The 13,075-nt window shown below is 37.7% G+C and overlaps 1 protein-coding gene across 6 annotated transcripts in view; it reads right to left on the reverse strand.

Moving 5' to 3' along the window:
- The window catches only part of USP24 (ubiquitin specific peptidase 24), a 144,901-nt gene that overhangs the window by 58,586 nt on the left and 73,240 nt on the right, over positions 1-13,075 (reverse strand). For all 6 annotated transcript variants that reach the window (XM_021941983.2, XM_003891948.4, XM_009209201.4 and 3 more), the window contains 8 exons: positions 11,453-11,519; positions 11,129-11,239; positions 10,325-10,423; positions 10,043-10,216; positions 6,736-6,821; positions 6,476-6,569; positions 4,938-5,093; positions 1,881-1,978 (listed from right to left, as the gene is read on the reverse strand). In XM_021941983.2, the coding sequence (XP_021797675.1) occupies positions 1,881-1,978; positions 4,938-5,093; positions 6,476-6,569; positions 6,736-6,821; positions 10,043-10,216; positions 10,325-10,423; positions 11,129-11,239; positions 11,453-11,519 (885 nt within the window). The remainder of the gene's footprint in view (positions 1-1,880; positions 1,979-4,937; positions 5,094-6,475; positions 6,570-6,735; positions 6,822-10,042; positions 10,217-10,324; positions 10,424-11,128; positions 11,240-11,452; positions 11,520-13,075) is intronic.

A 13,075-nucleotide genomic window follows, 5' to 3' on the forward strand; every position in this document is an offset into this window, starting at 1 on the left:
CATCAAGCTGGTGTCCATGCTTTCCTCACCCAGAGGAAATGGTATGCCTACTTCTTTCTAGAGAAAATCTGCTTCCAATTGCAGTACAAGTTGGCCCCATCATTTACCCCTTTCTCTTTTATCTTTATTTTTTTCTCCTTCATTGGTCCCTTTTAGTTAGCCTATGAAGAGAACCAAGTCTTCCAGTTTTCCACAAGCTAAAATCAAAACAGAAAAGCCAACTTTCCCCTCAGTTATTTTTCTCTTCAATTTACTGTCACCCCTTTTTTCTGACTCATCTGAAAGGAGAGATCTCTATGCCCTGATGCTACCCTCCTGCCTTATACTTGCCACTCAGCTCTGACAGCTGGATTATGGCCTCATGGTTTTACTCACACGCTCCCAAATCTCTCATGCCATTCTCCACTTTTCTAACAAGCACCCTATCCAATCCAAACCATCTACTTCACATGACACGGAAGGACCTTGTATACAATTAAACTTATTTATCTTGCTTTCCTCTGTTCCTTCCATCTCTCTCTGTGTTTATTTCCCATACTGACTAATGACTCACCATTTCGCCACTCTACCAAGCTACAAACCACAGGGCCATTTTATAAATGTCCCCACCCTCTACCTAGTCATAAATGTCATTCTGTCACTGGCCTTCATCTCCTCTCTGAATACTGTCAGTTCTCAGTCTTCTCTTCCTTCAGTCTCTCCCATTTCCTTTCATCCTCTTCACTGCTGCCAGAGTAATTGTCTCAGGTAATTCTTGGCTTAGAAACTGCCTGCTTTTTCATGGACTACAACACTCATATTCCCCAATGAGACCCTTCTTGACATGTTTCTCTCTTTCATCCTTTGCTTGAACCTCACCAGGCAACTGAGGTTCCCAAGAGAGGCGATGCATCTTCATGCTCTCACTCATCCTTCCCTCCATTCCAGCTTGGAGTGCTCTTTCCCTCCTTATTTACCTAGAGGATTTCTAGGTAAATAATTTCCCAATTCCTAGCTCAACGGTCATTTTCTGTGAATCATTTCCTAACCTTATGACCCTAAGCAAATTCAACCAATTTAACCACCACTTTCTCGCCCCTCCCCGTCACAAGTATTTTTTATACATAGCTCTGTTTTAATATCTTTTTTTTTTTTTTTTTTTGAGACAGGATCTTGTTCTGTTGCCAGGGTGGAGTGCAGTGGTGCAATCATGGCTCACTGAAACCTCTACCTCCCAAGCTCAAGTGATCCTCCCACCTCAGCATCCCAAGTAGTTGGGACTACAGGTGCATGTCATCACACTCAGCTATTTTTTTATTTCTATTTTTCGTAGACATGAGGTCTCACTATGTTGCCCAGGACGATCTCAAACTCTTGGGCTCAAGTGATCCTCCTGCCTCAGCCCCACAAAGTATTGGGATTACAGGCACGAACCACCATGCCTGGCCTATTTTAATACTTATAATATAGTTACCTAGCTGTTTGTTATTCTTTGTTAAACCATCAGCTGCCTCTCAAAGGCAGAGATAATATCTAATTTATCTTTGCATCCACAACACTAATACCTTGCACAACAAGGATTCACAGGGATCAAATTCACCTTATTTCAAACTGACATGAGACACAAAAGAAACAGATACAGTCTCCTTGCTTCTACTCTTCTTGAAGATGTCCCCCACTACCAGACGGGAGACATGTTTCCATACATTTCTCAAATAATCAGAAGTAATAAAAGGATTTAAAATATTCTAAAGGACTGAAACATCATTCCTTCTTATAAGAACTCTCACAATGAGTCATATGATACCTTGTAGGAATAAGCAAGACTTTGCAGGGGAAATTAACTAAAATAACTATATTCATGTTCGGCAACTCATGTAACATGACATTGAAACTCCAACCTCAAACCGCCGGCTTTGAGGAAGTTTTCACAGAAGGATTTGGCACAGCTTCTGGCCATGTCATCATCAGCTGTTGGCATGAGTTTGGAGCTTAGAACCTAGGAAATAGGTAAGCACAATTACTCATTCACACATTTTCAGCAGAAATTACTCTTTTATTAAATAAAACATTCAGACAACTTGAGTTAGAATTTCTTTAAATGTTGCACACTGTTTTTCCCCCAGAAGTATGTAGAAGCTGATGTTTCACGATAAAATAATCACATTTTCCCTATTCTATTTACTTTGGAAGAAAAATCTTTTCATTCTAGAGAAAGTTGGTGTGTTCTTTTCATGAAACTGGCAAACATGAAAGTCTCAGGCCCTCAGGCTTAGATAAGAACAGATAATTTCATGTGATATGCTAGGTATATTCTTAAGATATAAACCAAAGTTTTATAAAACAGCCCATATATTAAAAATGCAAGATGAGTTCCCCAATAACTCTAACTCCTATTTATTGAACACCTACAACGTATCAGGCATATGTATTTTACTTGATAGGTGAGAGAACTGAGACCTGAAAGGTTAAGTAGGTTAAGTGACCGCCCACCCAAAGTCGCACGGTTAGAATTCAAATTCAGATGTGTCTCATTCTAACACTCATGCCCTTCTATGATGCCACAATGCCTACCTAAAGTGGAGTTCAACTGAATACTTTGGTTGGGCAGAATTTCACATAAATAACCATACTATAGCCAAGACTACAAATCTAGTTCACATTCTAGTTTTACCTAGCTGAGAGACCTTAGGCATACAATGCTCCCTTTTGTCCTAGTTTTCTCATCACTAAGTGAGCATAGTAATTACCTTTACAGGAAGATCAAAGGATTAAATACTACAGCACAAGCTTAAAGGTGCTTAGTAGAAGCATCAGGACAAAATAAGTACTCAATAAACAACTGCTTATTTAGTTATGATTTAAAAATAAAAACTCACATTGCCTCAGTCTTAAACTAGATGTGGCTCAAGATCATTTTCCAGTCTAAAAAAATCTGATTCTATGAACCCATGAGTTTTATGAGTTTAGAACTTAATGTGGGATTTTGTTAAAGATGCCTTCTTCTCAGGTTGCTCTTGGAGAAACAGGTCCACCAACCTGGGATAAAGAGCATTACATGGGAGAAAAGGAACCTGTGCTCTTCTAAGCCCTTCAAGCATATAGAGCTCTTTGTCTACATGGACACTCCGATCCCACCCACCTCATGCTTAATGGACAACAATTTAGTGAATTGACAGGTTTCTTCAAAGACACGGAAATATTCACTTTGAAGTTTCCTAGCAGGTAAACAAAAGTTAATGAACAAATTGTAAAGAAATTAACCTTTTAGTTGACAGCAAAATAAGAGCTTTTGGGAGTGTTAGGTTTCCAACTGTTTTGTGTATCTAAATCAAAACAAAAAATATCAAAGGAATTCACACTTACTCAGGAGTCCTAAAATGATACCAGAGGTATTTTACTACTGCAGTGCTATGGCTCTAAGATAATGTAATTCAGATAGTTGATGACAAGTTCACCCATTGTTGGACCATTCTGTTTTTCTATCAAATGTGGGTGTTAAAAATTATACTTGAACTTTTTGGAGATAATCATTCAAAAACAAATGACAGATCTGGCAGGAATCACAAGATGCAAATTCTATAGACTTAAATGGGCTAAAAATTCCTAGGCAATTTTCTGTTTTGGAATACTGCATACATTTTATTTTTTGACACCTGTTTATTAAACAGGGTGAACACTAAGTTAGTATTTTCATTTTGAATAAGCCTCCTCAGTATGCACGAAAGTGTAAAATATAATCTAAACAGAAAGCACTTTGGTACTTCATGCTGTTGTTATAACTTAATACTACACTGAATGCTACTACATTTCATAAAGTTAATTCTTAAACACAGGGATGACTCAACCTTGAACATGGTTTTCATGCTGAATACTGTATATATTTTTAAATGTTCACACTAAACAAGGACATGCTTAATTTTTAAAATATTTGCTAAGTACTTTTTCCTTTTTAGACCAATATGTCTTTTCACAAGAATGATTAAGGCAAATATGAAATGTCATCACACCCTGAAGCAATAAGATACTGTTTGTATGAAAAGTTATCACATTGTACAAGCAACGAGTGGAAAAATGAAGGACTATAATTATATGCTCCCAATTAGATTGTCAATGAAATGAAACTTGGAAAAAATGCAGGTACCCTCTTAAAAAGTTTGACTTTTGTGTACTTAAGATACATGATATAATAATTAAGATTGCTTAGGCACTGATATGGATTCTTTATTGCCTAGATATAACGTCCTAAAACAAAGCAAAATCACTCAGGGCCTTATTTTCTTCAAACCAAAAGTGGTATGAGGGTCTGACCTATTACTCTCCAAGAGCAGAACTGATTCCAGTTGGTCACTTTCACATAGTGCTTTGTTTACACTCTGCCATCCAGAATCAGTATATCCAGCTTCCATATGTCTTACTCATAAGATCTTGGAGAGAATATCTTGTTTTTTTTCAACTTTGTTCCTTTAACTACCACTATGACTTATAGACAGTAAACAATTAAATGTAATAGTTTAAAGCTTCCTTTGGGGAGGCTAATTGCAACGAACTGAGTGTTTGTATTCCCCTAAAATTCCTATTTTGGAAGTGAGGACACAGTGAGGCGGTACCATCTATGAACCAGGAGGCCAGCCCACACCAGACACCGAATCTGCCAGTGTCTTGATCTTGGACTCCCTAGCCACTCCAACTATGAGAAATAAATGCTTGCAGTTTAAGCTATCCAGTCTATAGTGATTTGTTATAGCAGCCCAAATGGGCTAAGGTAGTGATAAAAATAATCTTTTGCATATTCAAAGGCAAAGAAGTTTCAATTTATAATCTATTTCTTAAAACTAATTTTCAACCAATCATCACATAACAGAAACCTATTTACTTATTTCTGACATGTGAAAGCATGAATCTATAAATCCAAATAGATCTGTCAAAAGGAAACGGAAAGAAATTAGGTTTCTTACTTCCAAGTTGTAGAGCACTCTGAAGGTAGACATTCCCGGGGCAAAAGATCGAAACAGACTTTCTAAAATTGAACTGGCACTTGGCTGGTGCTGTTGCTTTGATGACAGGGATGGAGATTTTGAGGACTGAGAACTTGATTCAGACAGCAATGTTTTCTAAGTTGAAGAGAATAAAAAAAGACGTAAACTTCTTAAAAGGACAAATTAAAGAGAAATAGATCTTAGTACATGTTCTAATATTCTTTCCCTCTTTAATATAAGCCATACCAATGTTATTTTCTAAAAATTAACTTCATAAAACCACATTACTCTGTAACTATTAAAACATCAAACTTGATCATACAAATTCTAAGTGTTCAATAAGATTCAAATACTACATGAATGCTTCTGAGCATGTATTCTGAGCAACACTGAGAAGGTCATTTTAATTTGTTTCTGTGTTTAAAATTTGTATCTCTAAATATTGATAATAAAATTATAAGACTGCTAAAGTGGTAGGCTTGAAAAATGTGTTAAGCTAATACTAGTGATATATTTTATAATTACATTAGTTCGCTTATCCTTCAAATTAATTTATAAGCAATAAATGACATGACTGAGCTGACCTAAATTTCTAACACTAAATTATAAAATAGAAAATACAGTTCTAACAACTTTTTCTACATGAATTTATTCTGAGAACATAATTAAACAGTATTATAGATAAGACACAATATTAATATGTAGATAAATCTCTTAAGGAACCACATTCTAACAATTAACACAAATGAACTTTAAATATCGACTGTGAAAAAATTAAATGGTAATCCATTTATATAAGCAACTCAGACATAGGCAACAATCAGATTCAAAGAGGCATCATAGCTAATGAAAAACTTCTCAGCTGAATCACAACTAGAGTCTGATCTGGGACAAGTAACTTCATCTCTTTGAGCTTTGGTTTCCTAATATATAACATGAGGAGGTGGAAAGGTAGATGATATTAAAGGTTCTTTCCAGTTCTGAAACCTGATGTCATTATTGACTTTTATATAGGCACTTTAAAAGCCAACATTAAGTTCTGATTTCCATCTATGGCAAAGGTATTTCTTTCTTTCTTTTCTTTTCTTTTTTTGAGATAGGGTCTTACTTTGTTGCCCAGGCTGGAGTGCATGTATAATCTTGGCTCACTGCAGCCTCGACCTCTTGGGTTCAAGCTATCCTCCCACCTCAGCCTCCTGAGTAGCTGGGACTACAGGTACATGTCATCACACCAGGGTAATTTTTTAATTTGTAGAGATGGGGTCACCCTACATTGTCCAGGTTGGTCTTGAACTCTGGGGCTTAAACCATCCTCCGACCTCGGCCTCCCAAATTGTTGGGATTACAGGCGTGAGTCACTGCACTGGGCTGGCAAAGGTATTTTTCAAAAGAAGAAAAAACAGTATGGGAAAGATGATATCATATGACCTTGATGTGATTTCAGGTTGCATTTTCACTCACTGAATTGTGATATAAAATTGTCATGCTAGTTAAATAACTATCAAAAATACTCATACCTTTCTTCCTAAAGAATCAAGTTGATCAAGGGCTTCCTGAATGGCTGGATCAGTAGGTATCAAGAGCAGAAGCTTCCGTACTCGTAGAGTTATCCTGAAGTTTTTCAGATACAAATTTTTTTTACATATAAGCCATAGTTTAATAACAAAGTCCATTTGCATGGAATATAAAATAAAATGCATTTCAAGTGAAAAGTGACTTGGCTCCCTAATGTTAGTAACTTTCTCTCTGCCCAAGTCTCACAAATATTTATATTTACCTTGGCTCTTCCAGATTGGCGAGCTGATAAAGCATGTCAAATACATTGCATACGAGAGCCATCACTACGCCAGGGAGGGATTTCTCCTGATGGAAAAAAGCAAAATAGAAATTCAAATTTACAAAAGAATGTTCTCCTTTCCTAATCAAACTTACAAGCAATAAAAATACTAGTTCTGAAAGGCTGGTCACCGTAAAGCTTGAGGGAAGCACAGTGCTCATCTGTACTGAAGAACACCACATTGGAACATAATAGGTGAGGGATCACTACCTTCTAGTGTGTATTACTTGCTCTCCCTTATCCTGGCCACCTGCCAGTGAAGGGACTAAGATGACAAAGGCAGGCACAGTAGAAGAGAGGTAAAGCAGAGGGCATATGTAATTAATATAATGGAGAGCAGGCACCACTGAGCTAATGACTGCTCACTAGCAGAGAACAGGGTGAGTGATGTGAAAACAAAAGTAGTGTGTTTATGTATCTACATTCACACATAACACTAGATATATGTAATTTAAGTTGAGAAAAAGAAGTTACCACGTTTTTTTCCTAAAGATCAGAAAAGACAAAATGGTTATAACTGCATAAAAGAGATTCGGATATGATTAAAGTACTATTTTCTGGTTATAAGGAATAAGAAATCGGACATCATTACACAATGTATTTACAAGTGGGAAGATTTTTAATAAATTCAGGATAAATGTGAGACAGTTAAAAATTAGTAAACTTGAAGACACTATGTACATTGTTTTTGTTGTTATTTAGCTGCTATAATACCATTCTGAGTGGGATTTCTTTTTAAAATTCTTGTTATATATGAAACATAATTTTTTTAAAAATTGAGATGGGGGTCTCACAATATTGTCCAGGTTGGTCTTGAACTCCTGGCCTCCAGCAATCCTCCTGCCTCAGTCTCCCAAACTACTAGGATTACAGGCATGAGCCACCACACCACCACACCCAATCTTTCAATACAGTTAACTTTGACAACCCCACAATACCAACACATGCTGAGTATCCCTAATTCAAAAATCTGAAATGTGAAATTCTCCAAAATCGGAAATTTTCTGGGTGCCAACATGACACCACATGTGGAAAATTCCATGCCTGACCTCATGTAACCGATTTCAGTCAAAATCTTGTTTCATGCACAAAATTACTTAAGATGTTGTATAAAATTACCTTCAGGCTATGTATATAAGGTGTATATGAAACATAAATAAATTTAGTGTTTGGATTTGGGTCCCATCCTCAAGATATCTCATTATGTATATGCAAATATTCTAAAATCCTAAGGACTACTCAACTTGCACTAAACTTTAAGAATTCTTTGATCTCTCTAGTAAGGTTTATGCTCTGTAAATTAAAAAGATGCAGTCACACAAAGTCTTATGTTTGGAATTAAAGAAATATATATAATAACCATAGGGGGAAAAAACTGTATATGTCTTTTCAATACCTTTATTTTACATTAGCTTGCTTTCTATATAGAAGCCGAAAAAGCAGAACAGTCTTACGCAGCTTTGTACACCTGGAGTCCTAACACAGACAAGGTACAAAATAAATCAATTCATGAAGTCGCTGAAATACTGATTATCTATCGTGTTCTAGGCACTGTTTTGGGTGTCAAGGATGCAGCAGTGAACCAAGCAGAAGAAAATCTGCTTTCATGGAGCTTACATTTTATTGGGGGAGAGAGATCAACAAGATAAATAAAATACACAGTATGCTAAAGAAAAAATAAAGTAGGGAAGGGAAATAAAAAGATACAGGGATAGGAAAGAGGCTGAAAATCTAGATAAGACAGTCAAAGAAGGCTGCCTGAGAATATGAGTAAAAGCTGAAGAAAGTGAGAGTGAGCCACCTATATATCAGGAAAGAACAGTTTAGGCACAGGGAAGAGCAAGTTCACAGACCATGCTATTTGAGGACCAACGTGGAGGCCAGCGCGGCTGGAGTGGTGAGAGGAGAAGCTCACAGGAGACAACCTTGGAGAGGCTCTGGGGGACACATTAGGAAGGTCTGAAGGTCCCAGTAAAGACTGGCTCTTATTCTGAGTGAGACAGGAGCCACTCGGGCAGAGTGGTACAATCTGACTTATGTTTAGTAAGATCCTGGGCCACTGGGTGCCCTGTAGTGAAGAGACTGAACTGGTGTAAGAGCAGAAACTGTGAGAGCAGTTAGGATACTATTAAAACACGCCAGGTGAGGCATGGTGATTGCCTAGACTGGTGTGCAAGCTGTGGATGCAGAAAAAAGTAGCTGGATTCTCGATGCATTCTGAAGGTGGAGTCAAGAATTTGCTCATGGACACGGGTGTGAAAGAAGGAACCCAAAGATTCTGACATGAGCCAACTAGAAGACTGGAGATGCCATCATTTGCAATACAGCAAGAAAGAGATTTGGAGTGGGAGTGAGGTAGTGGGGAAAAGGGTATAAGGAGTTCAATTTGCAATAAATTAGGATTGGGGTGCCTTGTAGACACTTAAGAGATGGTTAAAGCTAAAAACTAGAAGTCAGCAATGTACACACAATATGCTGAGACTGGAGACTGGATGAGATTATTAAGGGAATGACTGTAGACAGAGCAGAGGTCCAAAGATTGGGCCAGGGAACTCCTCAGTACAGAGATCAGGGAGATGAAGAGAAATTGGCAAAGGAGACCAAAAAACAAAAAACCAACCAAACAAAAAAACCAAACAGGCAGAGAGGCAGTGGAAAGTCACACAAGTCCAAAGCCAAGTGAAGAGTGTTCCAAGGGGGAAGTGACCACACGTATCAGCTTCAATGAAACACCAAGAAGACAAGGACTAAGAGGTGGAGGTGACAGACTAACTTGAAAAGAGGTTAATTCTTATCAAGAGAGATCAAGACAGGATGTCAAAGAAAAGCTGGAAAGAAGTTTAGACAACTCCTTCAAGGAGCTTTGCTGATTTTGGAAGGAGAATGGGGCAGAAACTAAAGTGGAAATGGGGTGAAGAGTTTCTTTAAGATGGAGGAAATAACACAACATGCTTGAACACTAATGGGAATGACCCAGTAGAGAGGGGGAAAAAAAAATCAATGAAGAGAGAGATGCATGAGAGGACAGTGAGTGGCCAGGCAGAATCATTCAGTGATTGACTCAGAAGGCTGGTAAATTATATTATCTTCTTCTCTCAACTGAATCCCAGCCTTTGTTATACAGTTTGGAAGAGTCAGAACTTGTCTGAGAGAAAAGGATATCATCATCCAAACCCATATGGGCTGAACACAAAAAGACAGTGATTGTTAAGTTCTTGTTTTTAAATTGAAATTGATCACCCAGTACCTGCTCCATGGCGTATGAAGAACTAAAAACCCCACTGCTGCTGCTGCTGGAGCTGGTTGAAGAATCTGCTGAACTCCCAGATGGGGTCCCACTGCCAGAAGTCTTCACTGTAAGGATCTGTTCATCAGAAAAGCCCAGTTGGTGGAGTAGCTTTTGATCTTTATTCACTGTCAGCTGCAAAAAGTGGTTTCTTAATTATCGAGAGGAAAAGAGGAAATTATTCATATCAGGCTAAATATTTGTATCATTTATTATTCATAAAAACTGCTTATTTAAACCTACCAGGCTATCATTTGTAAATATCTGTATATTATCCATAGGAGAGCACAACTGCTTGGCTATTTTCCACCGGACACTCCCTATGGTTTCATTACTGTGAGCCTGTAAAATAAAATTAAACATGTTGTGAGAGAATTCATTTATTTATTCATTTAAACAACTGGTCATCTACTAGGTAATGGGCACTGTTCTAGAAGCTGGGAACACAGCAGGGAACATAAAGACAAGAACCCCTACCCTCGTGAGGCTTCCCTTCTGCTATAATTAAATGTTCCATTCCACACTCCACCTCCTCCCCATCAAGCATGGAATGAGACCTCAAGCCCTTCTTCCACTGCGGTGTTGTCCACTCTTTCCCTTTTTCACTGTGCTCCCCTCACACCAGCCACCTTGCTTGCCTTTGTACCTGTTCCTCCATTTGCCTGGAATGTTCTCCCAAGCAAACGTCATTTACCCTGTCACTTTACTCAAGTTTGTGCTCAAATGTCACCACCTGAGAGAGACCTTTCCCTGTCCACCTTTAAATAAAATATTTTGTGCATTCCCATCACCCTATTATCACCGTCCTCACCAATGTATCCTACTTTACTCTTATTTGTTCTTTATAATACTCACCACTGCCTGACATTATATAATATTTATTTATATATCTGCTTATACCCCACAGTTTCATTTCAGGTCTTTATTCTACATCTGTTTACCAAACAACCTTTAGAATGATTATTTATGTAGCTATCTCAATCAAGACTGCTTTATGAAACTAATAAGACAACATGAAAATGGCTATAGTTCTTAATGTAAACCTACCTCGACAGTGAAGGTATCTTTGGTAGACTCATAGGTAACATTAAGAGTTAAAAGATGTCCATGAAATGAGGCACCATGAGGTAGAATAGTTCGTGGAACAGAGTAAAAATCCTTAAAAAACAAATAAGTCAAGTCAGATGGACAGTACCACATCAGAAATACATACCTATGTACATATGATGAATGAAGATGCTTTCTTAAGAAAAGAGATGCTAACTGGGTGTGGTGGTGTGTTAAACTCCCAGCTACTAGAAAGGCTGAGGTGTCAAGATGGCTTGAGCCCAGCCTAAGCAACATGCGTCTTAAAAGAAGGAAGCGGCTTACCTCTATAGTGATCACATAGCGCTCTGCCAGAAGCAGCAGTCTCTCAATTATTACAAGTTTAGTGGATCTACAGATTTAAAAAAAAGTATTACAATATATTTGAAGTGAGTTACTGATCTGACCTCAATTCTAGTCTGTTTCACCAAAACCACAGTAACAGTTAGCACTCAGTGGTCAAGGACTGAAATTTGCAAAGATTAAACTTCCCTTTTACCCAATGGGGAGGTGGTTCTACCAGCTGACAGCTGTAGCATACAGATGGAATAAGGGAGAAGCCTGTACCTCCCCATGTTTCCTTTCCTTTCTTCTATTTAATTCTTTAAACAGTTATTCCACAAATGGAGGACCTGGGTTTCTAGGCCTATCTGTCCATTAATTCATCAAGAATGAAATCAGTGAGTTTGACTCTCATTAATCTTGTAACTAAAATATGACATACAATTCTGTGAACACATGAAATCTGACAAAGTTCTGAACTGCCTGAGAATTAGAAGACAAATGCAAATCAGTAAGTACGACACAAACAAAAGTTGCTATCTGAAATCTGAGGTCTCTTTTGGTTGAAGACTTATGGGATCTTACTTATCAGTTGAAATAATCAGACTGCAATATTCATCAGCTTATATAGTCATAACCCCATACTTTACTAAAGAGAACATTGCATGTATTAACATTAAGAAATGAAAATCCAAGTCCTCTTAATTTAAACATTTTATATTCCCGAGAGTCTAGATATTTCAAAGAGGTATATTTCTAAAACTGAAAAGAGGTACCACCATTTTCTAACAATTGGTCTGGTATGCTGATTAGCAGTACCAAAAATTTCACTCTAAACAGCTGATTAAACACATTTCAGCAGTTCTATTAAATATATTTAACGGAGTTCTAAATTATTCCAGTCTATGGGCAAGAACTAGAACTTGAAATTCAGATGAAAAATTTTTAGAAAATATTTAAGTCCATAATAAGTGAGTGAACTATTGAGTGAACGGTTTTTAAATTATGCCTCAATAATGAATTATATCACAGACAGTATTATGAAATACTGTACAGATGACAGAAACCCCACTACCCCAAGTTGGAACAATTATGGATACTGAAAAGTTCTTTCCAAACTAGTGAAATGAGATAAACTACAATGTTCTGGTTCAAATTTGACTTTGAAACTATATATTCTTATTAATCCAATTTAGAGTTTGTAATAAGAATATTTTAAATTATGTGGTTTTTCTCTGTAGTCCACTAAATATGAAATGATTCAGAATAAAAAGCACTTAGTAAAGAGAAAAAACCAAAAAGCACAGTCATTTAAAGAAGTAGGAGTTTGGCCGGGCGCGGTGGCTCACGCCTGTAATCCCAGCACTTTGGGAGGCCGAGGCGGGTGGATCACGAGGTCAGGAGATCGAGACTATCCTGGCTAACATGGTGAAACCCCGTCTCTACTAAAAATACAAAAAACTAGCCGGGCGTGGTGGCGGGCGCCTGTAGTCTCAGCTACTTGGGAGGCTGAGGCGGGAGAATGGCGTGAACCCGGGAGGCAGAGCTTGCAGTGAGCCGAGATCACGCCACTGCACTCCAGCCTGGGAGCACAGCGAGACTCCGTCTCAAAAAAAAAAAAAAAAA

Source organism: Papio anubis, chromosome 1 (assembly GCF_008728515.1).
Source record: "Papio anubis isolate 15944 chromosome 1, Panubis1.0, whole genome shotgun sequence".
NCBI lineage: Eukaryota > Metazoa > Chordata > Mammalia > Primates > Cercopithecidae > Papio > Papio anubis.